General features: G+C 39.3%; 2 protein-coding genes across 5 annotated transcripts in view; one reads left to right on the forward strand and one right to left on the reverse strand.

Annotated features, from left to right (window-relative positions):
• LOC109473739 (enhancer of mRNA-decapping protein 4-like) overlaps nucleotides 1–24,990 on the reverse strand; it is a 73,007-nt gene that overhangs the window by 18,138 nt on the left and 29,879 nt on the right. For all 3 annotated transcript variants that reach the window (XM_019773740.1, XM_019773739.1, XM_019773738.1), the window contains exon 10: nucleotides 9,744–9,776. In XM_019773740.1, coding sequence (XP_019629299.1) covers nucleotides 9,744–9,776 — 33 coding nt within the window. The remainder of the gene's footprint in view (nucleotides 1–9,743; nucleotides 9,777–24,990) is intronic.
• LOC109473741 (leucine-rich repeat and immunoglobulin-like domain-containing nogo receptor-interacting protein 2) overlaps nucleotides 16,848–24,990 on the forward strand; it is a 29,251-nt gene continuing 21,108 nt past the window's right edge. The window contains exon 1 of one of the 2 annotated variants that reach the window (XM_019773744.1): nucleotides 16,848–17,261. The gene's annotated coding sequence lies outside the window, so the exon portion shown is untranslated. The remainder of the gene's footprint in view (nucleotides 17,262–24,990) is intronic. The other variant, XM_019773743.1, reaches the window with a different exon arrangement.

The raw sequence follows: 24,990 nt of genomic DNA on the forward strand, positions 1-24,990 counted from the left end.
CCAGTAGTAACTGTTGATTACAGATAAGTATGACTACTATTTACTTTGGCCTTTATCTATGAAAGGGAATTATGGAGAGCCTGTAACGACATCCAAGTTACAGATTTTACAAGATTTGTCCTCTGTAACATTTTTAAAGATTGCAAAAAGATTAATCTGAGCTACTAGCTGTGACCTGTTGGGTGTGGCAGGAGTGGTGAATTATGCATGACTCCTTCCCATGTCTTGGGGCTGGTACTTACCCATCAGATTTAGCTGGTTAAGACAGGTAATTGGCCCCAATGAGGTATTGACGTGAGAAAAAGGAGGACAAGATTCCAGGGTGAAGACACTGTAATGTTACAAGCTCAGAGATGCAACCAAAAACTGGAGTAAGCTCTGCTTTTTGTGTATTTCTATTATTTTGTTGTTCTAAAAAGGACTTTCTTGGATCAAGTAAGGTTTATCCTCAGTTCAGTTTATTGCACAAAGAAGCATATTGTACCCAGATGTCTGAATTGCTCATTTACATACTGTCAGTGAAACACATTGGAATAGAAAACATTGACTGAAGTTGTTGAAACAACTATGAATCTAAAATTACTCAAAACATAGTGGTGCGTATTACGTAACATTATCATTTATATGAAAACATGATTTCTCGCCCTCTTTTGTAGTACTGAAAGGAACTTAAGTTAACGGAACTGCAGGGCAGACGTCTGTCTCACATAGAAGAAAGTGCAACAGGAAAAGGCCGCGCCATCCCACCAAAGGGATATCTCTACACACAGCGGCATTTCCTACATTAAGGGAAATCAATGGCTGTTACAAAGTTTATTATTGGTAATCCTGTGTACGGTAGGCTTTAATTCCATGCAGACATTTCCCAATCCCCTGTGAGTGGCAAATCAATACGATTGGCAAGTTGGCATGGCAACATAATGGCCCAGATGAATAACCCATTACAGCAAGAATTGAGTTGTGCTGAACAGATGTACATGGGGAATTCTGGGAGCTGGGTCTACTATAAGGAAGTGTATCTTCTGGAAATCAGGGAGTATCTTAATGTGAGTTTTATAATGCAGCAGAAACCATTTGAATCTTCCAGCATTGAAAGATGTACCTGAACTATTAAAACGACATTAATGACAAATGATGTTGCAAGTTATAGTTTGTCAAAACGTAGCCAATTATACTGAGGGTTAAAGATGTGGTTTGTCATTATAATTACATGGCACGAGTCTCAATCCACCTATGTTTTGTACACAATAGAGACACAATACTACATATGTAACAATTGAATGTCTCTATTGGGACTTGCAATGAGAACTTCATGTAATGGTCAATATAGAACGGTTCTGACCCAAGGTAGCCAGAGCCAATGTTCTGTGAAGACCTCATTTGCGCTGAAATTGTCAGATGAATCACAATGAAAAACCCAATTCTGATAAAACAATTTTGCATTGTGGTTTGACCTTTACAATGGTCAATACCCCCACTGGCTGCCTTCTTGTGATTGACCTGACTTGCTTGGGTTTGATGCAAAACTTGAAATTGACCAAAGGTATGCAGGCCTTAATGATATATTTGCTACATCACATACATAAATTATCTACTTCCTAGTAAAAACTTGGAAATAGAATAAATTTTTCTAAATCATGTATACTGGTAGTATAAATACTCAATGGAGCAATGTGGCAAATGTGATTGTCACTATCACTTCAAAGAAAGCTTAAACATTTCAGTAAGAATCAGTCATTTTTAGTGAGTGAGTCATGATTAAGTGAGAGATGGCCAATCAGCACCAAGGAGGAACACAATATCAGTGAGTTATACTGGTTGGTCTTCATTTGCATGCAGGACAGTTTTGTCCCATTTGATGGAGTACCTTAAACTATATGGCCTGGGCTGGAGAGCTGTGGACCTATTGTGACCCGGGGCTCGCCATATTTCTACCAGGATTGATGGGAACTCATACTGGACAGTATTGGGACCTATCTTTAATACATGGCAAACTGGACATTCGAGTCTATGCAGGGTAAAAGTGCACCAGAAGTTTTGAGTTCACCTTGGATGTGAAGCTTTAAACTACTGAAGCATAAACACCATGTGTGGATTATATTTTCTTGCTCCTCAATATGTACCAGTGCAATGAGATTTATACAAAATTAGGGCAAGAAAATGTATGTAAATTTGCTAATGAAGAAGTAAAATTTGCTATTTCATTCCATAATCATATTTTATCGAATGGTTCTCTGAGGCAACACTGTATCAAATTTTGTCAAACAACTCCTTTGTCTACTCTAGGATTCAGTAGGGGACAATATTGACATATGCCAATCTCAAGGTGCTGGAAATGTAGTGCTGGCTACTGGCCAATACAACTAAATTTTGTTCTAAAAGTAAAGCACACAGAGTCAACTTTCTGTAAGATTAACATCACACCACAGCACTACAACTGCAAAGAAAGGCTATTTCAGGGGGTCCCATTCTTTACATTGGCAGGCTAGGCTCTGACAAATATCTTCAGCTTCCATTTTAAAAAGGGTCATAATTCAATGGTAGTGCAGGGCTGGGACTGCATGCCCACAGCCTCACCGCCCTGGCCATTACCATGGGTCAGAGTGTACTTCCACCATCTCTGTAATGGCAGCCTGAAGGATGGCGGGACATGGGTCGCTGCATATGTATGATAACAGCTGCTGGCCAGGGTAATGTTTTTACCCACTTCGATTCAATTTGTTATAGTCCATTCATTACAGGAGATGTCAGTTCTGTTCGTACTTTTTCTAAATATTCCTGGATGCCTATGCCTTGTGTGGAGAAAGGAAAAAAGAATTTTGATGTAAGAATCTTTTAGTAAAACACATTTCTGCAGAATGGAATTTCTCTGTTCACATTCTCAAGGAATATTCAACTGGTTTGCATCACCCTGAAAACAGGTGTCACAGGGGACATGCCCAGCAGCAAGGGTCAGATATGGAAAAAGCATAAAAGCAAAAAGCTTCCAGCAAATTTTGAGGGCAACTGAAAGTGACATAGCCAAGGGCAGAAGGTTATGGAAGAGATGTGCGGGGTAAATTGCATGCCGAGGGATAAATGGGACATCAAGCCTTCTCAGGTAGTCAAAACACTGGTGCTCGCCACGTCAATATGATTGCAAAATTTAGGATGTCTAACTGTAATCAGTGGCTGTCAGAGTTCAAAAGACTTCATTCCAGTCTAGAAAACATGTTCAACATCCTTCCTCCTCTGAGAGGCTGCCGTGAATGGAAAGAGGTTGAAGGTCATCAACTGGTTGACCCACGGGAAGGCACATAGGCCCGGCAAGCCATTAATATGGAGTAAAAACTCCTAAGCTAAAAGAACTTATAAAGTCCCAATCACCCAGCTATTTGAACTGTAAGTAAATGAATGAATTTGGCGGTTTGTGAGGCTGTTACTAAGTGCTTTCAGGTCGTAGGTCAGACTGCAGGTGGTTCTGATTGGCAACCACTGCTCCTTCCTGCCCTGATTACCTGGCTGAGTTATAGTCCTGACGTGACCAGCATCAGTGCTACATGTTTGCATGTCTTATTGTTAAAGATCTCATTCACACGCTAACTACAAATGTTTACCATTCCTCATACAGTTCAAGTGCTCAAATCTAAGACAAGCATTTTCAGCATGAGCGTTTTCCCATCATCTACATGTACAAAATAGTAGGAAGAGTAAGATTCATAGAGTGAATTAGGATTATAATGAACACTTGAAAATCTATGTGGGTGGGTTATACTCATATCCTTAAAAAGCTTTCATTAAGGGACCACCCCTGGCTTCACCCTGCTGTGAAATATGCAAAAATCTAAATCTATGATGAGTTATTATAATTATGCATCATCATCATCATCATGCAACATGTTGCTTCCAGCAAAACTTCTTCATATCTGAACTTTTCAATGGGTACCAAATTGTCAATTTACATGTAACCATTTACATCCGTGTACCAAATTCCTTTACCCGCTTGTTATAATGCAGACCTTTCATGCATAGAGTTAAACGTGATCAGAATTCTCACATTCAGAATAAAATGCACAGAGCTGATACATATCTACCGAGCACTATGCCAGAAGCAATCAGTCAATGGGGGTTGAATAAACAAGGCTTATCCAGCGGCATTTGGTCTCATTGTCAGGATTACCATCATCGTATATGTGAGAGGAGCACATTTTGGTGGTGATAGAGGCTGATTCTAAGAATGTTGAAGAAGAATGTCACAGTAACATTGTTGTTTTCTAATAAATTTTACAGACCTAGGAAAAAGAGCCTTAACAACAATCTCAAGCACATTAAAAGGTTGTAAAAACTCAGTAATGCTAGAGTTCTCCTAGGCTAATAGCAGATGCTGATGTACTATCTTGTACAGATACTCTTTAAGCATGGCTTTCTCATTTCACTGGGTACATATCTAGGTGCATTTACAGTGTGTTGCAGGTGCCTCTGGAATAGCCTGAAGATCTTTTGTACATTAATGTATTCTTGTGGTGAAAGTTTGCTTGTTCTAACCAACATGTTGGCTCACTTCCAGCATACAGCTATGAGTATGAGACTTGGCAGCCATGTTGTTTTCTAGTGGGGGAAAAACACTAGTTCTTGTACAGCCTGTTGATGTTTATCAGAACTGGCTCCAGGGAACCCAGGTCTTCATACTCAGGTGTTCATCAATGTTAGAGTAAAATATAGGGACTGTTTCAGACGTCAAGCTTGGATGCCTGCATTCGTTGAATAATGGAAGTTCCCTACCAAAAGGGACATTTAATTCACTGTTGGACAGATTCACATTCAAGTACATGTATGTGACTGTGAAGTACTAGCTGGCCTGGCCTGGTGCGTGACAAGGTACAATGTACCTTAGAGACTCTGTGCAAAGCAGGGACGATGGAGTAGACATTCCTTTTCAATCAAGTGAAAGGATAAGCAGCTTGTATCAATGCCAGCTCCTCCTGATCCTACAGGCAAATTTGTATGTCTTTCTGGAAGAGGTCCCAAAGGACATGGGAAAGACAGCCGCTGACACGACATTATCAAACCTTGAGAAGAGGTGATGACACCCGGTGTTATTAGTATTCTAGTCTGCCCACCACTCTGTAACTGGTCTGAGATTGGACAAGCTTCAACAAAAAGGAAAAGGGAAACTGTGGTGGAATATGGAGATAGCATCAGGCCACTGAAATTGGTTCTTCCCTGGAACGGAAATGGTTCCATCCCAGCACTCAGAGAAACCGTAGCAAAGACTCAACCTTTCATTACGCAGAGTAATTTTGGTATGCTTCGTATTAAGCCACTGATGGCAGAAGCAGGCAGTGCGCTGATGTGCCCTGCCGCTGGCTGCTATGCATACGTAGTGGCAGGAACCGCACTCCCTGGAGGCGAATGTGAAAATGTGGCTGGCGACATGACATTATTAAAACCTCATCAGGGGTTATGCCTTCCCTGGTTAGTATGCCCCTGCATGTCCTACATGGATGTGTCCCTGTTTCAACATGGATAAAAGAGATGGTTTTAAGCAAAATTAAAAAAGAATTCATTGCATAATACTATACTATGTAAAGAAGGGTAACTGAAAGGGAACAGTCAAAGATATGCATGGAACACTTCTAATATGTTGTCTATATTAGTTGACAAAATCAGAAGTCAGGGATAAAGTTGAAATCTCTTCCAGTAGAACAGCAGATCTCTTGGTTTCCTGTATTTGCTGCCGGTGAATAGTAATCAATAGTAGGTTTCTGATCTGCAACTTGGGAATATCAATTACTTGTAGCTGGCAGTCATATTTAAGCAACTGGGTTGGGTGTTACTAGAACTATCTAAGTGTACTTTGCAAGAGGTATGTGCATACTGAAGGCACAATGCTGTCTGACTTTGCACCTGTCATGGAGACACTAAGATAACAAAATCATGGAAAAGTAGTCACAATTTGTGTTAACTAGGTACATGTATATGTACAATGTGCAGGTGTGAAAAAATGTGTATGACTCTGAGACTATAAAAACTGACATGTTTGTCCATAATATTTTTCAATACTGGCAGCAGGTGCATTTTCCCAAATTTTCGCAAAATGTCTTAAGAGTGTCTTTGGTCAATCACTTTTAAGCTAAAACTATCAAACGTTTGTAAAGATCATAAATAAATACATGTATTAGGTGTAATAATTCCAGTTTGAGGCTGTGACATTATCTTAAAGATATCCAGTCTTGCATATCTCCCTGCTGTGAACTTTTAATCTTTTGTGTGGAACCTCAAAACTGCAAGTGCCACCGGGAAGTGATGGCATCAACCCAGAGCCGTGAAATCCACAGGGTGTTCATACATGTATCTTACGGCAACAGGAAGGCAGAATTAATATTCACAGTGTTCAATCCTCCCAGCTGTAATGTCTCCCATTTAATATCTTTAATTATCAGCAAATCATCCTGATCATACTAACATAAATATTCACACCCATTGAGCAGTGCTTACCAACCACAGAATCAGTCACTGTCAGGTCCTAATAAGGTGCACAGTCATGTAATGAAGTGTCATGTTTGTTAAGATCTTCATGCTCACAGTCTCTCCAAAATACCAATGTGATGAAAATGTTGACACCATTTTGACTTTGCAATTATGCTACTTTCATTAAGTACACCACAAGCATATAGAGTATAGACAGCAAATGAAAGTATCATTGTATGGAATGAAATGAGGGTACCAGTATTACTCAGACAGCAAAATATACTGCAGCTGCCCATAATAATGAGCAGAAGCAAAGTTCTCTATAATGGATTAAAAAGGCCCACTGTGTGGGGTTATTGTTGTTTAATGTTTTGCAAATCATAAGGTACAAAAGTTTGTACTAGCAAATTTTTGTACTAGGAAATTTTTATACAACTGTACTCTATTTCTGTATTTGTTTTTTCTACTTTCTTTATCTTTTTGTAAACTTTCTAACAGAGTTCTAAAATTGCTACCGCCATCAGTCATAAAGCTTTACATTTCGTCCATGTCAAAGAATATATATACATTGTAATTGCAGTTCAGGGGAGATGCCAACACAATTAAAAACATACTGATTTCAGCCCAAGATGAGGGCATGTTACATGCAACAGAGGATCCTGAACTTTACATTCACTCTAAAATGACTTTTAAAACTTGCCATTCACATGATGCTCTCCCATGGTTCTCCTGGGTCTAACTGCATTTTACAGGTGATGAGGAATACTAATCCTCCTATTTCCATCCAACTCAGCTGAATCGAGCTCACCACCATGTATGCTGATACTACGGGTGTTAATTTGCCGAAAAGTGCCTAATAGATGAAATTAAATTCATAAAACGGACCATTGATCAGGGTAATGAGAGTGCAGGTCATTCCTCTGTCCTCTGGGGAGGAAGGAATTAGACACAGTTGTATTCTAGGGAGCACATGGGCCTGGTTGTCTCAGCCTGATGACATATTCTTCCCCATGCCTTGTCAATCAAGTAGTCCCTGGAGCTCTCCTAGAGGGAGATGTCTGCTGGGTGTTTATCTCCTCATCAGTAGAACAAGCCAAATTAACATTCTGTACCACACACTTATACCGGGCAATTAGTGTGGCCTATTTTTTTTACATCTCAAGAAAATACCCTGCATGTTTCCTGATCTAAAAGAAAAACTTTCAAAAATAACTTTGTCTAACATTTTACCACACTCAAGCAGCATGCTTTTGATAATATTTAAGTATACAAATGAAGATATGGGGATGATTCTACATTTGTAATGCCTGATTCATACTGAATCGGGAAAAATTGACTTATGAAAAAAGTTCAGATTGGAAAATGGTGCCAGTGTGAATTAAAATTGACTGAAACAATTAGGAGAAAGAAGGACTGGTGGCATTTTACAGCACAGCATGCATCCCCTGTTCTTATGTTGTTAACATCATAAAGCAATTCAATCAAATACTGAACAAAGAGTTTTGAAACAATGTTGCTGTCCATGGTGCTGAAGTAGTAGTGCAATAACTCCACAGGCAATATTTCAGTAACATCAAAATTAACGACACACTGTGTTGGTAACATAACTACTTGTCTTTGTAGAAGAAGAACATGACTCAAAGCAGATAGAAATATGATTTCTGCACAGCTGCTACGACTTTCACCTGTCAGAATGTCCTTCAATACCTTACCCCATGTGTCATCCAAGATTTAAACAAAGGAAAAAACAATCACTGTACTCCAAAACAGTCTCTGCTGGAGGTGTGAAAAAAGGAATCTGATGTATGTAAGTATTGGTCACCTATGTGACATGTTAATGTGAATATTAGTGCAGAACTGTTACTGTAACCTGTTGCACTGAAGTGTCCCAAAGACAGTAATTTACCATTACTGTGTAGATGTTAATGAAGGAAATTACCATTCCTGACCACATCCTCCACACCTCCACCTGCCAACTCAGCTAGAAAATGGGGCACTTCCCACTCCCCGACCTCCATTGTCCATAGGTTAGGGGTCAAACGCTTGATGGCCTAGGTAGCTTTCAATTTTGAGCCTTGGGAGACGACCATGTGACTACGGACCATTTGCGCAGCCACGCAGAGCTAATGGTCAGCTAAATCTCACTCGTGAAACTGGCTGACCAGCACGTACGGTTTGAGTGGGGAGTCAAAGGTGACCGAACAGGCTGGCAAACACAAGGAGAGTCATAGACTCATACATGTACATTGAGAATATTATCCTGTGTGACTGTGTTGTACATGTAAATGTATGTGTGGAGTTGTCATTGAGTTCACCCAATGTGTACACGCACACAAGTGGACTTTTAGAAGCAGAACCTTTACATTTGTGTATTATTTGCATAAAATATACATAACAGGGACTTAGTAATGTGACAATCTTCATCTTGAACCTGTAATGTAAATTGTAGCTTATTATGTTAGATATAAATGTATCAAATATGCTATGATACAACTAATAATGTAATTTCAGCGACTGATCATCAACGATCTTTACATCTATTTCACGTAGCTCTTTCAGTGATTTTGTTTTATGACACACTACATCCGAATAATGGTTGCTGGGAACCAAGCCTGAGCCGTGCATATGCTCAATACAGCAACACAAAACAGGACTAAGTCTCACCATTTGTCAACGTCTCAGCTGCTAACACCCTATGTCTGCTCTGTCAAGAAAACTTACAGTCCAAACTTAGTTTCCTGGGTAACCTACACACAGGCCCACTTCTGTGCTTCTTTCTTTTCTCTTGTAATCCTTTGTACCACTCTGAAGACTTCTTTTTCATGCAATAGCAAACATTTACACAGAATTTTAAAAGCTGGCTGCATTCAGAGACTGACTGAGTTCTCAATGGTCCATAGACCTACATACATGTGATTATGTGTGCGCCAGGATTTCTTGTAAGTGTTGCGTCTAACCCTCAGAAGACGGGGAACAACAGACGACAAACCGGAGAGTAGATGAGTGAGAGTGAGTGTTGCCTACCCAGTGGCAGACTTTTGTCTCACCTGACAATGTGCTCGATTCCCTCTTGGACATCACTTATCGTTGCATTGGTAACATGTGTGGAGAACATTGTCTAGCTTGACACATTAACATTTCCCATGTGCTCTAGCTAATTACATGCACAGTGGCCCTATAAGGGGTGGACCTTGCGGAAGAATAGCCACAATACTGGACCTATAAAGTTAAGGCCAAGCAGCTTTTTGTTAACAATGAACTAGAAAAAGGTTAAAGATGTGAGAATCACATACCTGGCTAATCCTGGGCTTGGAGAACTGCCAAACCTGCAAATGGCAACAAAAAGCATATGCTTAATGAAAGGTGACGTGACACTGACATAATGACTTAACAGAAAAAATCACACTTTATCACATCGTCATAATTTGATGATCATTTGTAGTAAATTGTACTCATCCTTGTGTCCATTCTCCTTTCTCTTAACTTTCTACTCATTCTTCCTTACCACACCCATCCTTACTCTCTTATATCATCATTTCAATCACAGCATTTATCCATCTTAATATCATCCATCCTACCATCTGCCTATCCATCACTCCAGTGATCATTTCATGTAGCTTCAAGATCTACAACTTTGAGAAGGTATTTTGCTTTCTTCCTTATGATTACTTCTTCTTCTAAGACTTCAACACGAAACAGTTACAATTTTCACAACAGACTGCACAAATCACACACAAAAAATTCCTCAAACATGGTTTCTAGGCCTTTGCTATAAACAGCCATACAACCTCAATGACTTGAGTTTACAGCCCATTATACACAACGTTGGAAATTCATTTTAAAAATCTACGATCTGGATATTGCGGAATATGACCAGAGGACATTTTATATGGGACTGTGGTCATCACCCTCGTCATAAAACATGGGCGGAGGCGTCCTGAGCATGTATGCAATAATAATACCTCCCAGCAACATGGGACATTTTCAACACACGGCTACTGGCAAGACTGCTGCTTCAGAATCAATACGCTGTCTAAAATGTTAAAAAGCAGGACACAGGTACACATACAAAAGGGGGGAACGTGTACAGGAATGATACATCTTTTATTACAGCATCAGGAATAAAACAAATGGACTGAGACACAGCCAGGACACTGTGACGTCCCCTGGATGTCTAATTTCCCGTGTCAACGACTGGGGTGGCACTGTAATAATGATGCCAGCATCCCAGCTGTGATATGAAATATGTGGACTTCATTATAGTTCAAGCAATGAAACTGCGCGGCATGTAATGTACAGGCACCAGGTAGCACCCCACTTCTTCTGCCTAATCTCCCGTGTCGGCGGGAGGAGTGAGACTTCTGATGACAAGGAAAACACAAGCGACCACAATCCCATGCATGCTGATGGCAAGGAAAGTGGGACACAGGTTGTGGAGTAAGCTCAGGTGACAAGACTTCCTGAGACGGTGCATGCTGCTGTATCTCCTGAGTTAAGTGTTTTAAGCCAACCTGCTGCAAATTGTCTACATGTAGCCTCACTACAAAAACGTACATTATATAGTGCTGCCTGTGATACAAATGTTGTACCAACAAAATGTGATTATAGTACTGCTGTATGATGGTAAAACTTATTAAGAGAAGTTAAGTCTTTTTCAAATTAAGATACTACAAGATCTGAACTTGAAGCAAGATCTAGTAAAGTACTACTTTTGAGAAGCTCTAACTACATTATGAAGGAGCGTTCATAAAATTACACTATGTGATTGCCCTACTAAAGGTAAGCACAGCCATTTTTAGACGAATATACTGTAGTTAGCATCTACAGTCAACTATGTTACAAGTTGTCATGAACATTTTCTTTCATCATCAATGGAAAAACAAACTTAAAGTTTAAGGAAAATGGATAGCAGAGCCTCACAGATAGATAGCCAAAAAGATTACTGAGTATTTGTGAATATTGAAGTGCAGCGAAGCAAAGTAGGCACAAAATTAACAACAACACTGAACGATACATAGCAATTTGTAAGCTCTGCATGATACATCTGTACATGCTGGGAAGGCATGGTGTGAATAGCAGGTAGTCTTAATCTTCCTTATGCAACACACTCCTACAAAGGGAAGTGGCCAGTCTGAATATTTTTTTTTTTCAGTTATGATCCTACTCAACCTTTAGAAGTAGTTCAAATGCCATTCATGCTAATCCCAATCCTCATATCACCCCAGGGAAGCCCCCAGCATGCACCATCCAGGCACTAAGAACCTGTGATTGACAGTTTTCTCATCAAGACTGAACATAGAGTCTTGTTCGGTGCACGCACCAGTTGCTGTAAGAAGGGTGATGAATAAGCAAATCCGCGGCTTCAGAGCTTATTCTGTGAGAAGTCCTTGCATTGTTGATGAGACATTTATCCTATTTTATTGTCAGATTATTCGGGAAAATGATGGCGGATGGCAATGTAAATCCAATCATCAAGTTTTAATCAGCACAGCGAAGTAACTCCTATACAACTGTTACAGTATTTTTTAATGCTGACGAGTTTGACCGAAAATTCATAGTGATTCCCTTTTGGTGTTGGATCAAAGCTTTAAACTTGACCATTATGGACTCTACCAACACAGATTACATGTAGCTTTTATTCAAACAGTATTTCTCTTGTTCAAGTTGCATTATAAACTATGTGAATAATGTGAATGATGTGATTCTATATCTTTGATAAAAGCTAGTTGGAGACATCTTGACTTTAGTATCTATTTCTATACACAGCTCTTGATGATGAAGTAAATTTATAGCTAAGATTACAGTCTTAAAAATCTAATACTTGCCAGTACTTAAAAGTTTACCCAGGGGGACAATACCTTGTAACAACAAATATGAGGCAATCTGGTTTACCAGTATCTGTTTTTGTTAACAACACCCACAGTGATATTTATTGTACAACTTTGGAAAGGTTGTACATGCAGTGCTTCCCCTATATCCTAATAAATTTACAAAGTAACCATAATTCATGTAGAATTATCATGTTTCCTGACCTGTATGCAGGAATGAAACCATAACGTGCGAGAACAGCCTGCCTTAATTGTCAGACCTTAGCACTCTGTCTTGTGTGACAGATTGTTTAAGTACCTGAAAAAACTTGAAGTTCGCATCCCAGGTGTGAACTAATTTGCAAGGTGTGCCTTTACCCATATATTGTAGTTCCAGCCCAACCGATGTTTAATCACGTTACTGCAAGAAGGTTGCCTCCCTGCCCTCTCCCATCACCTGTAGGGGATAGGCACTAATTCCACTACATTAGTTCAGCTATAGAAGTTTGGCTAATGCTGTTACTTGGAGGCATTACCGGAGACCCTTTGTGCCTAGAAAATGGTTGCTCCCAAAGGGGACTTTCAAAAGGTCTTAATGCACTCCTGGCTGAAAGCTTTTGCTCCGGAACCCCATGGCCTTCACCAATGGAATATATTACTTTCCACTTTTTCAAAGGAATCTCATGAATTCGTGTTGATCTCAATGTGACAAGTGCAATAATTATAGGTAATCTAGGCATGGCATGATGTATGTGAACTACGGCTGTAATCATGTGCATATGAATATTGTCTGGAAAAATTACACAGGCATCCTTCAGCATTACTGTTATTACAAGATTATGTATGATACCATCGGTGACCTTTTTCCCTATTCCAGGCTCAGGAATGCAGGTGTGAAGTGCTGATTTACATTTAGTGTTGCAGCTTCAATGCAACAGGAATAGTTATCAATAGTTTTCTAACTTTCCTCTGCAAAAAGAGCAAAATTGTTGGAATATCATTATCATAAATCATGTTGACAAGTTAACTGCATAAAGAAGAGGATCTATGTCATTATATTTGACAAACAGGTTTGAAAAATGAGCAAAAAACGTGTAAATAATGAGATAAGCATAAGCTGCTTACTTTGTTTTTCGAGTCCCCTCTCATCCCTGGTTTGATTGAAAATGATTCATAAGCCAACATACTTTTAGATATAAATGAAAATCTTGTCAGGTCCCATTATCTAGGTTGATGGGGATAACACAATCACAGCAATCAATCTACAGAGGAACTTAGCTGCATTCTCAGCCACTAAATGGTCTTCCATGCACCCTTAAGTACCGACAAGGGACACATTCTACTACCTTGGAAGCAGTTTAGAGGCAGCTAATTTCTAGGCATGGCTCTGAGGCACTCATTCCAAGGATTAAGGCGACTGTCACAACAAACATATTTTTCTCTAGCGCAACTAAACCTGGACATTCTCAACAGTTTAAAGGATATAGCATTAAATCTTTCAGGATTACTCATGCTAATCAGTGGAAACCTGCAAAGTGTTGGTGGACAGCCAAGACTGTAACTGGTAAGAACACACAATGTTATTCATTTGTGAAATAAGGAAACGTAATAATGCAACTAAAAAGGGTATCTTGCTGACAAATATTGATAGTTTTCACTGTGAATACTAAATATAATTGGATTTAGTAGTCACAGTCATATTATTCGTGGGCAACTTCTACTAAATTTGTATTCTTTATGAATGAATAATCTTTATGCTGCATCAATTCCATGCCAGTATACTTCTGATAGTTCCGAATGCAATAAAAGTTCCCTTTAAAAACCTACCTAGTGTACAATCTTCAAGAGTATAAAAATCCACCTAATATCATTGTACACAAATGAAACAAAGAACCACACAGACCAAACCAAACCCTTCCATAAAAACATAAAAAATAGACTGACCATCTCGGAAGTGCATGCCTAACTTACAATCGCACACAATGGTTTTAAAGGCTGTACTTTTCTCTGACAACCTCAAGCACATTGCACTCAATTTTCGCGGAAAATTGATTCAAGACCACTTCAGGTTCGGCTAGAAATAGTATTCTGTGGCATTTATGATTTTTCTATTACGGAATCTACCTGAAATCATCTTGGCTGAGACAGAAGTGTCAGCAAGGGACACATTCTACTGCCTTGAAAGCATTTTACCTGCAGCGTTTATATAGGTCATCTGGCCTGGGGGCAGCGCTGGCTTTAAGTGGTGACCATCACAGCCAGCTGCTGGCTTACTATCTTAAGTGTTCATTTCTTGCTTCAGTGGCTTGGAAGGTGGTCAGAGTCTCAGGTGGTCATCACAAGGGTTATTTGGGACCATGACAAGCCTTGTTCTACATGGACAAGTCAGGAAACTGTCCTTTATGCACAATTAAGTCTTTTGGGAAAGTTTCTGACACTTCATGCATGCTTTGTAAATGAGCAGTTAGTGCTTAAGGCAAGCATCAAATTGGAAGATTTTATGTATTTGGACATAGCTTCATTAAAAAGAAGACTGTAACACACATTGTATCTTTGGAAATGGGTTCCGTAGAGTAAGTCTATGACAATCTTGCTGCAATTCTTTCCTCACACTAAACTTTATCATCTTCCCCATCCTGTTCCCTATACATGTATCTTATTATAAAACACAATAACAATCTCAGCCTCCTCCTTCCAGGAGACCCTCATTGTAAAACATCTTACATTCCATACATAAACGTTTAATGTTATGTTCATTACAGTGACAGTACTCCTCTAATATTAATATAAAAAGATGTCATATTGGAATCTTTCATTACTCTACAGTAATACATAGATGGACATAAAGATTACAGTACCTGTCTTAGGACTGGAGATAAATCTTAAAGTTGGGGATATTGTTACATTATAATTTATGCCCCATTCTTCATGAAGCAGACTTACATGTTAATGGAAGTATACCCATAAAATCAAGAAACATAGACCTGTCATAATCTTATAAGCCCTGACCCTATCTATAACGCCTGGTTAATACTGGTCTATTTTATGTATGCATGCAATAATAGCAAAACAGGAGTAAATCATCCCTCTATATTGACCTTTGCTTTCTAATAAGGTTACAGAGGTCATGTCTGTATCAAAGAACAGCCACAACAGCAGCCCCAAATCTGTCATTTTCTTCAAAATGAAACTAGATATGATTTATCAATGTAATTGTTCTTTTGTGCTGGACAAAATTAATGTATTTACACTATAAAAACATGATCATGCCAAATCATATCTAAAAGAATTTATGGCCATGTATGGTTTTAGTTTGACGCACAGGGACAGTTCCATGGTTTTACTGCATGAAATAATACTCACCCAGTCCACGATATTTAGGTTGCATGATATTGTTCACAAACTTTCAATACTTGGAACTCTTTTATAATCACAATCAAGGTGGAAGTTATTATGTTAAATAGCTGACTATATCAATTGGAAAACTAACAAAGTTTTGGATGGATTTGTATGATCTAAATTTTTTGGTATGTTGTATTTAACCTCCTTGATATAAGAGACAAGTTATGTTACACAGGAGTTTTGTGTTCTGAGTGCTGTCTTTTTTCTGAATTTGCCTCTTGTACTCCTCTCTCCCTGTCTTCCCGTCTGTACAGTTATTTGGGAACAGCCTGGCTTTACCCTGTCCACTTTTACTCAAACATACACAATCATGTATACATGTAACTCTCTCCATGGGGCCAGTCCCCCCAGGGTCTGGAGGTAGCTGTCATTATGCAGATAGTACCATTGTGTGACATGATTGCTTCAAATTGCTTGATATACGGGCATTTCATCCTTCCAGCCAATTCCTACAGGGACAAAGGGTTTTTCATGCTGAGCACTGAAATGCAGTAGCAAGCACTGATCCTGAGGGATAACTTCACACAATAAATATTTATTTCTGACATGAAATTTTTACAATGATTATCACGGTTCCTCATTACTATGCTCTGGAACTGTCAAAGCAATGGGATACATGAACATTGACACCCCTGGGATACAATTTCCAACAAATTATCAAGACTTTGAGGAACAAAAACCGGTAGTACATTGATTTGCCTACTAGATTCTGGCATCATCAGATTTATAATGTCTAACATGGTTATTGGAGGATTGTGCATGTTTCCAGTAGTAATTTTATTAAATGAAAAGACTCAGTTGGTCATGAAAATGACATCTCTTGAAGAAATAATTGAGACTATGAGACATGCTGATCCAACTGTTGCTGAATTCTGATTTGCAAATCTACCGAGCTGTCCAGAGGGGGGTACTACATGGGATGAAACAGCTTTGAATCTGTGAATTGTTTCCTAATAAGTGATCAACAGGCCTCTATAGGTAAAAAGAAATTAACAATTAAATTTGTCTCTTTCCATTGTGTCTGCACAGCAAGCAACTTGTGCAAGATTAGAGATATATGGTAAAAAATATATAGAATTGTGACATTGGGTTTCTCCCCTTCATTACTGATGCCAAGCACCAATACCTGTAGAGGGAGGAGGGTTGGCACCTGGAAGAGCCGCAAGTCAGGGAGACGGCTATGATTTCTGTTGGAAAGCTGTGCTCTGTCGACCAATCCCTGCTCAGCACCGGCAGCCACCTGCAGGGCATCTGCGTTTCACAGCACCTATCTTACTCAGCCTTTGCTACACTGTGGGGATGAACCAGTCCTCGGCTCGCCACACGGAGGATTGCTACGACTGGGGAGCTGCAGCTGCTTGATGGTGCGGGGATCCATCCCCCGACCTGTAGCTGTTTTGTATGGAAGGTGTGTAGGGATCATCACCTGGGACCATGTAGCATTTCCTACGACAAGTGAAGATGATGGGCCGGATCGCTATGGTGTGACAGTCTGAGGTTGGCTACAGCTCAGGAAACTGTGGCTGAGATTTGGGGACGTTTGATATTTAAGAGACTGTCGGATGATGGTATTCCCTGGAATGCCTGATCAATGAAGAGGTAGGTATTTACAGGTATGCTTGTCCATGGAAAATTTGATGGGAATATAATAACCGAAACTGTTGAAAATAAAATCATCACAAAATTACTTAAAGACTACGAACCCAAGATTGCTGAAATGATTCTTACTCTGGGAATATCTGCACGTTCTTTTGCATCTTTGTGTGATAAACAAACATCTCTGCCTCGAGGTGAACACTATTGCATATATGGGTGGTGAGTGGAACACAGTCATGAAATATTGTGCATTAATCGTGAGGCGATTGCAGGAAATCTAGTATTGACAGTTGTAGGATGGATGGGCTGACTCTCCGGGGAAGCAGCCTTTCCACCACCACCAGCCTTGTTGATAAGCAAATCTCCTGTGAAGGAATTTCCAAGCTACTTTACTCCCAAATATCACGGAATAGAAATGGGGTGTTAAAAAGCCAAGACTGTAGTCCAAGGGAGTGTTATGCTTGCCTAAATGAGTTGCAAAGAAGGATGGCAGAATGCTACAGTGCCAGCTCTAGTGTGTACCCCCATGTTCTAACAATACCCTGGACTGAACAATGGCAGGGGTTAACGCGCTGTGAATGATTGATTTTACAATGTGATGGTATTTTTCCCCTCACTGCTCTCTAGTTGGGATTTGATTACAGTCTTAAACAAGAAGGCAGAGGCTCATGAATATCATCATCGAAGGCACTAGGGGAAATAATGATTCAATCTTTTTCACTATGTCAATTGCTTATGACAATAGTTATCATAAGTGTGTTGGAGGGCTTGATGATGATTTACCATACAAGTCTCACAAATTACTTGTTCTGGCGTAGCATACTATATCATCAGGACTTTTGTCCACATATAAAGTGTTTTTCAACAGATTTTATTCTACCGCGGTATACTGTCATACACTGTTGCCACTTTCAAATGGCATCAACTTTTCAATTTAAAATTCTTACCAATTCAATGTAAAAAATTTGGGCCTGTTTCTGTCTTGCTAACAAGATCTTACAACTTATGCGAAATTATGACAATGAAGAATTTTCTTAAACTGTGATAGCAGTAATCAAAGCTGAAGTTTCTTTTCAAGCTGATCTATTCCAGTGGACTGACTGACAGTATGGTATTGCCAAAATCATTATTAAGGAATATGACAAACTTGAAGGTGCATGTATATCTGGAATTAACACAACCAAAGTTAACACTTGAAATACAACATAATATTGCTATGACATTTGTACAGTTTACAAATGCATCAGAAATGAAATCTTAATACTGCAGGTATGTCACAGTGATGGAGAGGAAGGTAAATTCCAAACACATGCAAGGAATCACTTAGTGAGTCAAGTATTACATGTGACCAATCCTCATAGATTTACTGTTGGCATGGCACCTTTATGGCTTAGTAATATCATACATTTTCACACCTGCAAATCTTGGCTGGGAAAAAGTTATAATTTGTTACAGATGTTATGTTAACGCTTGCAACTAGATTATGTGTACAACATGGATCCTGTTGCAAGGAAGTATGATGTCACTAAACTACGCAGTATCTTGGATTCGCATTCAAATTTGCAACAGGGATTCCCCTGTTCTGTGCAGGGGCACCTCTCCAACAAGGTGGGATAATTTATGTGGGTGGCCTGAACACTCTATAATGACTCCTGGATGCTTAGAACACAGGTCAATTAGGAAAAACTGTTACTGGGTCAGGGATGACTTTATAACAGCATTATGAGGGATCCCTAGAATGGCCAGTATCTTGTCAGATGGAAAGACTGAGCCATGCCATCAGTTATCCATCATCCTAAGAAATGTAGAACTATAGGTCATGTCATAACACACAGCGTGGTATAATAATCTGAAATGGCGACCGTTGTGTGGGTCAGTTTCACGTCACGAGCGCTGCGTTCCCCTGTGTAACGGTTGCACTTTGAATAAAAAGCGTAATGGATTGCTACATGTTTATGGTTGACTATTTGATAGAAATTGGGTAGAAATGGGTTTGTATGTGATTGATGACACGAGGCTGGACTGCTGTGTGGTGTTGATGGTGTCCCTTCTGGACAGCTGCCTCACACTTAACCCAGGGAAGGGACAATGGGGCTCACAATGTGGGGTAAGTGGCAGATGTAGCAGCCTTCATATTGAACATGACATGTCAGAAATCGCCGGCTGATGAATGGTTTTACTTTGGCCATGTATTGTTGGGGCAAGCTGAAAAAAATAAAATGGAAGTAATAACCACTAATGCGATGTAATTGTTTCAGAATCTAGACATGTCCTAGAAATGATGCAGAATAATAATGTCAAATGGTGCATTTATCTGAGAAACGTTATATAACATCACTGACAGTGTGTACCTTCTAGGCCCCACTCACTTTGTTACAGGCTGCCTTTCTTGTCTTAGTATCCTTCATATATTTCATGGGGCATTGGGGAACATTACAGAGGCTTTCTACCTCTACTGCTGATTGTTCCAGATTCCTTTATTACTCCATATAGCACAATATCCTCGGCCTGTAAATGTGATGTTTTCCTGACAAGCCCTGAATAAATTATACATTGTATGGCAGTAAAGCTGTCACCAGCCCAGGGTTAGGTGGACATTACATCTCATCAAGCTAGCCCTTCATTCTGCTGTTGTTAATACACCAGCTAGTGCTTTGATTTTTGTGATAAACTTCATTTGTTACTGTATTACCAAGGGAAATGTTACATACAATAGTTACTCATGCTTTGGTGTAACAGTCGAGGTTCTCTATCTCATAAGACATACTGGTATCACTTTTTTTTTTGTTGGCTTTCATATAAATGTAGCTGTAAATACTCTAGAGCAGAATTGTAAGTGTATATTACTGTACAGTATATAAAATATCATCCCCACCAAAGCATTCAAAATGAATGATTTTATCTGGCTAGTGCTGGCAATAAAGCTGCCCTTTCAATAATATTTTGCAGGTCCATAGCTGTATGCTCAGTGAGATTGGACTTTTATCAAGTGAAATATTCTGGCCCTATATCACTGTCATGCTGATGTAGAAAAAGACAGAGTGGACAGTAGCGACTTGATCTTCATAAATCTGGTGAATTATTCCCTTGAACCCCATTCCTGTATAGCTAATATTGCCCAGTGATCAGTTTCCCCAGGTGCTGAAATAAAGATACACCACCCAATATCTCAGCTATGAAACACGATTAATGGTCATGAGCTTCGACCATGGAATCAATGGCACAGGCCAGCTAAAGAAACCACTTTTCCAATACCTCTACCATATATCTAAACTGGTACCGACAGTATATATAATTTATATATATATCAGCCATACACATTACTGTAAATTACAATCCAGGGAAAGCAGCAAATTACTTGCACCAGCATTTCAAATGTTATTCAGCACTACAAAATCAAATATTTGGCTGAACAAGCAAAACAGAGAAAAAACAGTATTAATGTTACAAAATTCCTGTACTCAAGTGCCATTCTCAGAAGGCATTGATTTTCTGTGCTTTATCGTTCACTGGGTTTCTCTGCAATAATGAACTTACAATTGAAAGACATGCAGGCTCATGGTTATATTATTTCAAAGCTTTTATGACCTTGACAAATATCAATCATTTCAAGTTACTTTCCTCTTCCAAATCATCAACATATTCTGCAACACATCCTCTTACCTTCCTGAAGATGGTACAGACCATTGCATTGCAGCATTTGTTACCTTCACATGCTCATGGATCATTTGGTAATACATAGTAGTAAATGGTCCATGCCAGGTACAAATATTTCAGATAAATGGAGCTTTTTCACTTAAGGAAAAGGTTGGGAATGGCACACAGCAGCTGAAGAGGGGATGAAGTTACAATATAGGATCTTATTTCGGGCATTACAGTCTAGATATTACACGTACAGTGTACGTTTGTATAGGTGTGCTGCATCTTGCTGTAGATTACTTACAATCAATTACAGGGTTTAACTCACAGGAAGGAATAAGAGTGTACCATACATTGACGATGATTGTATTTTGACCAATGTTGACTGAGCTCCAAAGGTATATACACTTGTATGTACCATTAAGACATGGCCTGGGCCTATGATGCTTCCTGAGGTTGGTACACAAATGTATCTGCATATGTGAGGACACGCCCCCCTCCCACAGTGATGGCAAATAATACGTGACGTTAGGGTCACTCTAGGAAAACAACAATTTAGGAATGAGATGCCAGTTTTAGAGTCTCACAAATTGTATTTCTCCTAAAGATGCATTTGATGCGCACTTTTCTTCTTCGGGGTCCGTGGTAATTAAACATCCATACACACAGAGTCTCATATTTTCATTTCTTGCTTATCATTTTGCTATTTTTCAAGAAAAGTCTATACATGCATTGTACCACCACTGAAGCCTACTGACCTGTGAAGTGCCTGGGAATCAATGGCAGGTTATTGCAGGTACATGATAACCCATGTACGCATGTAGGGGAAGGAGGCCAGATTTAACCAGTTCAAGCAACACAGTGGTGGTGGTGGTGGTGGTGGTGGTGGTGGTGGGGAGGTATTCCTATATATAGGTTATAACGTTATATAGGTTATATAGAAATATATCAAGGTTTTCTGTCTGTAATAGTTTTTAATTACGAACGCTTACTAATAGGTAGTCCTCACTCATTTTCTGCTTCAAAATGTAATACAACTACATTCCATCAAATATATGCAGTGCTTTTTCTTGAATACCATTCAATTCTTAAATTACCTTGATCCCATGCTATGAAATGCTTATTTCAGACTATACTAAGGCCCTATAGGTGAAATACAACTAGCAAGGTAATAGGCTTGTCATTTAATTGTGTGGTGACAATCACAATTCTTCATGCCACACATGGTCACCCACTATGTCACAAAAAAGACTGCCCCCAGAAGGAAGTGTAATGTCCCCACATTGAATATTAAATGTTGACTAAAATATCATCAAAATGGAACAATTTCAGTGTTGATATCTTCCATCTATCATCATGTCATGGCCGTATCTGTCTGGTGCTGTTCACCCTCCCTGATTACTGCCTGCTGCATTATTCATGGCTGGGGAGCCCTGCTACATGGCTGCTGACGGACTGTACAGTACATTATTATCAGCACATTGGAACAACATCTAGAATAGCCAAACTATCTTTTAGATTTCGGTAAAAAGGGCTGCACAAAGCACTTCAGAAACAAGAAATATATCCATAAATTTGGTCAGTGATGGAGAACTGCCATCATGCTGGAGACTGTTTTATGACAATTCTTGAAGATCCTCTGCGGATCTATCTCATTTAAAAACATTCAACCCAATTATAGCAACATTGGATACATGGTCATGGAGTGCTCAGGTGTGCTGTTCGGTGTCATTAGAACACCTTTTATTGGCTAATTTCCTCATCTGATGGTTTGCAACTTGACTGACTGACATCACTGTGTATAATAAATCAGCCAAACCATTGCTCAATAGCATGTGAATGTTCTAAATGAATAAACAGTTACAATGTTGGTGAATACTGAAACAGCTGAACATTGCCCATCACTACATAGACTGCATAGATCTCGAGCGATCTGATTTTGATGAAGTCAATGTTGCTTATCACATGGCAAAAACACAGTCGACTTTGGCTTGGCTCCAATACAAATATCATAAGGCAGTGATACATGTCATTACCCATGCCTCCCTCGTATCACTAAGTCGGATATCCTCCAAGCTGCTTCCGACACGCTCCGAGGGCATGTAGCAGATTATTGGTGTACCTCACACGGCACTATTGATAAGTCGTGCCATCTGTGGGTGCCTGTTTGCTGTCTTCTATACTCTTTCATCTCCACTGTATCATACATCAACAAAGTAGCAGGACTACACTTACACTTAGCACTGAATGGACCAGGGATGATCGTGCAGTGTGGGTGGTGGATGTATATGCTACATATTATACAGTATATATATATTTATAGGAAACCAGAAGTCGGAAAGAAATTTTGAAAAATAATCACTTGGTGGGAAAAAATTGTCACAAAAATGTTGAACTTTCCCTCCAACTATTCTTTCTCATTTAATATGACGCCAGCCATAATTTTTTCACAATCTTCCCACCTTCATGGAAGGACTTAGAATCAGACCCTAAAAGCTCCTTGTAAGCCTCCTCGTGTAATATTTACGCTGCCTGCCTATGGATAGATATGTCACAAGACCGAATATTGACTACAGTGGCGCTGACTAGTCTTCAGCTTTGATTACTTGCTCCCTTATCTAATATATTTGCAGAGGACGTAAGAGCCTACACTTTATCATGCAGTCTCTTATTGCATTAAAGGACGATGAGTAGGGAGACATGTACATTTACAAAGTACTTTTTACATTCTAGCCAGGCAAATATGTATCACTACGGAATGACGAAATTAATACAGATGACATTCATTGTATTTTGAATATCATTTTTCTATCAAGACTAATAAGAGATGTTAAATACATAGTTGGTACACCACCTGGGTAAATCATCTGGGACAACGTGCAGCTTCATTTGTGACAGCTTTAATCAAGAAATATTACAAATACCTGGGCACTGATGGAAACATAATCTTTGGAATGAAATGGTGATTTGTAGAGGAAACTTCTCAGAGCAATTCACAGGCTGTGTTTTATGTCATATAAAAACATGCATATTTTATCATTACTCTGATGACATATTACCTTATTAGCTGTAACATAGTGTGCAGTAGTTTAAGTGTGCATTACTTTTTAATGTCATAATGCACTTCAGGCTACTAGACACTTCCTTCTGGGCGTGATTCCATTAAATGCTTTTTTAAAAGGAATTGCACAAGGAAAAACCCATACATCAAGAACGGGAATACATTATTAAGGAAACACAAATTCCTTGTGGTAGGGTGATCTAAAGTTGAGGCAATCTAAATTACAATTGTGGTTTAAACATCGGATACGGTGCCATGGCATATTTTACAAACATCCCTCTAGGTACTGACATACAAATTGAGTTAACATCAGTGAAAATTAAGTTTCATCCTGTACTTATGCTGATAATGGGCACAAACTAGATTAGTGTGGAGATGAAAAATGTAATTAGAGACCTCGCCCTATTCGCTCAAGGAACCATTTGTCATGGAGGGGGAGGGGGGCAATCCTGGCGAATCCTGATTCTGTTAATGTAATTTTATACTTCACAGGGTAGGATGTATTAATTCAACCACACATAAAAAGATTAAGCATCTGGAGGACAATAGAGCGAGAGGAACCTTTATGTCAGCCTCTGTGAACAAGCTGCACTTAGAAATTCCATCAGGAATCTTACGGCAGGTTAAAAGGCTGGAAGCATTCCCTGTGCAAATCAAGATGTTTCATGCTCGGTGGAAATGGACCAAATGAAAGATGGGAGATCAAAGGATCTGTGAGAATTATTCCACCTCGAAATAATTGCATTTATGATGAGTGACAGCAGAAGGAGCTTTCAATTACTGATTTTAATGTGTCTTGAGGAAACTTGATCTCCAAAGTATCTGCAAGGCAATGCCAAGTGCTGAAAACTTGGTATTTGATTCCCCTGTATTTCATGCCTTAGATAGGTGCATCAAAGATGAGATCGTAAATGTTTTGTTCTTGACTATACCCTCAAACTTTAAATGAACGTAGCTGAAAGATCCAATATCCAGAGTTTGAAGTTTGATAACGGAATTATTTTATTAACGGTATGAAAGTAATATGGATCCCAG

The sequence above is a fragment of the Branchiostoma belcheri genome, unplaced genomic scaffold (genome assembly GCF_001625305.1).
Source record: "Branchiostoma belcheri isolate BF01 breed outbred unplaced genomic scaffold, Haploidv18h27 scaffold3, whole genome shotgun sequence".
Taxonomy (NCBI): Eukaryota; Metazoa; Chordata; class Leptocardii; order Amphioxiformes; family Branchiostomatidae; genus Branchiostoma; species Branchiostoma belcheri.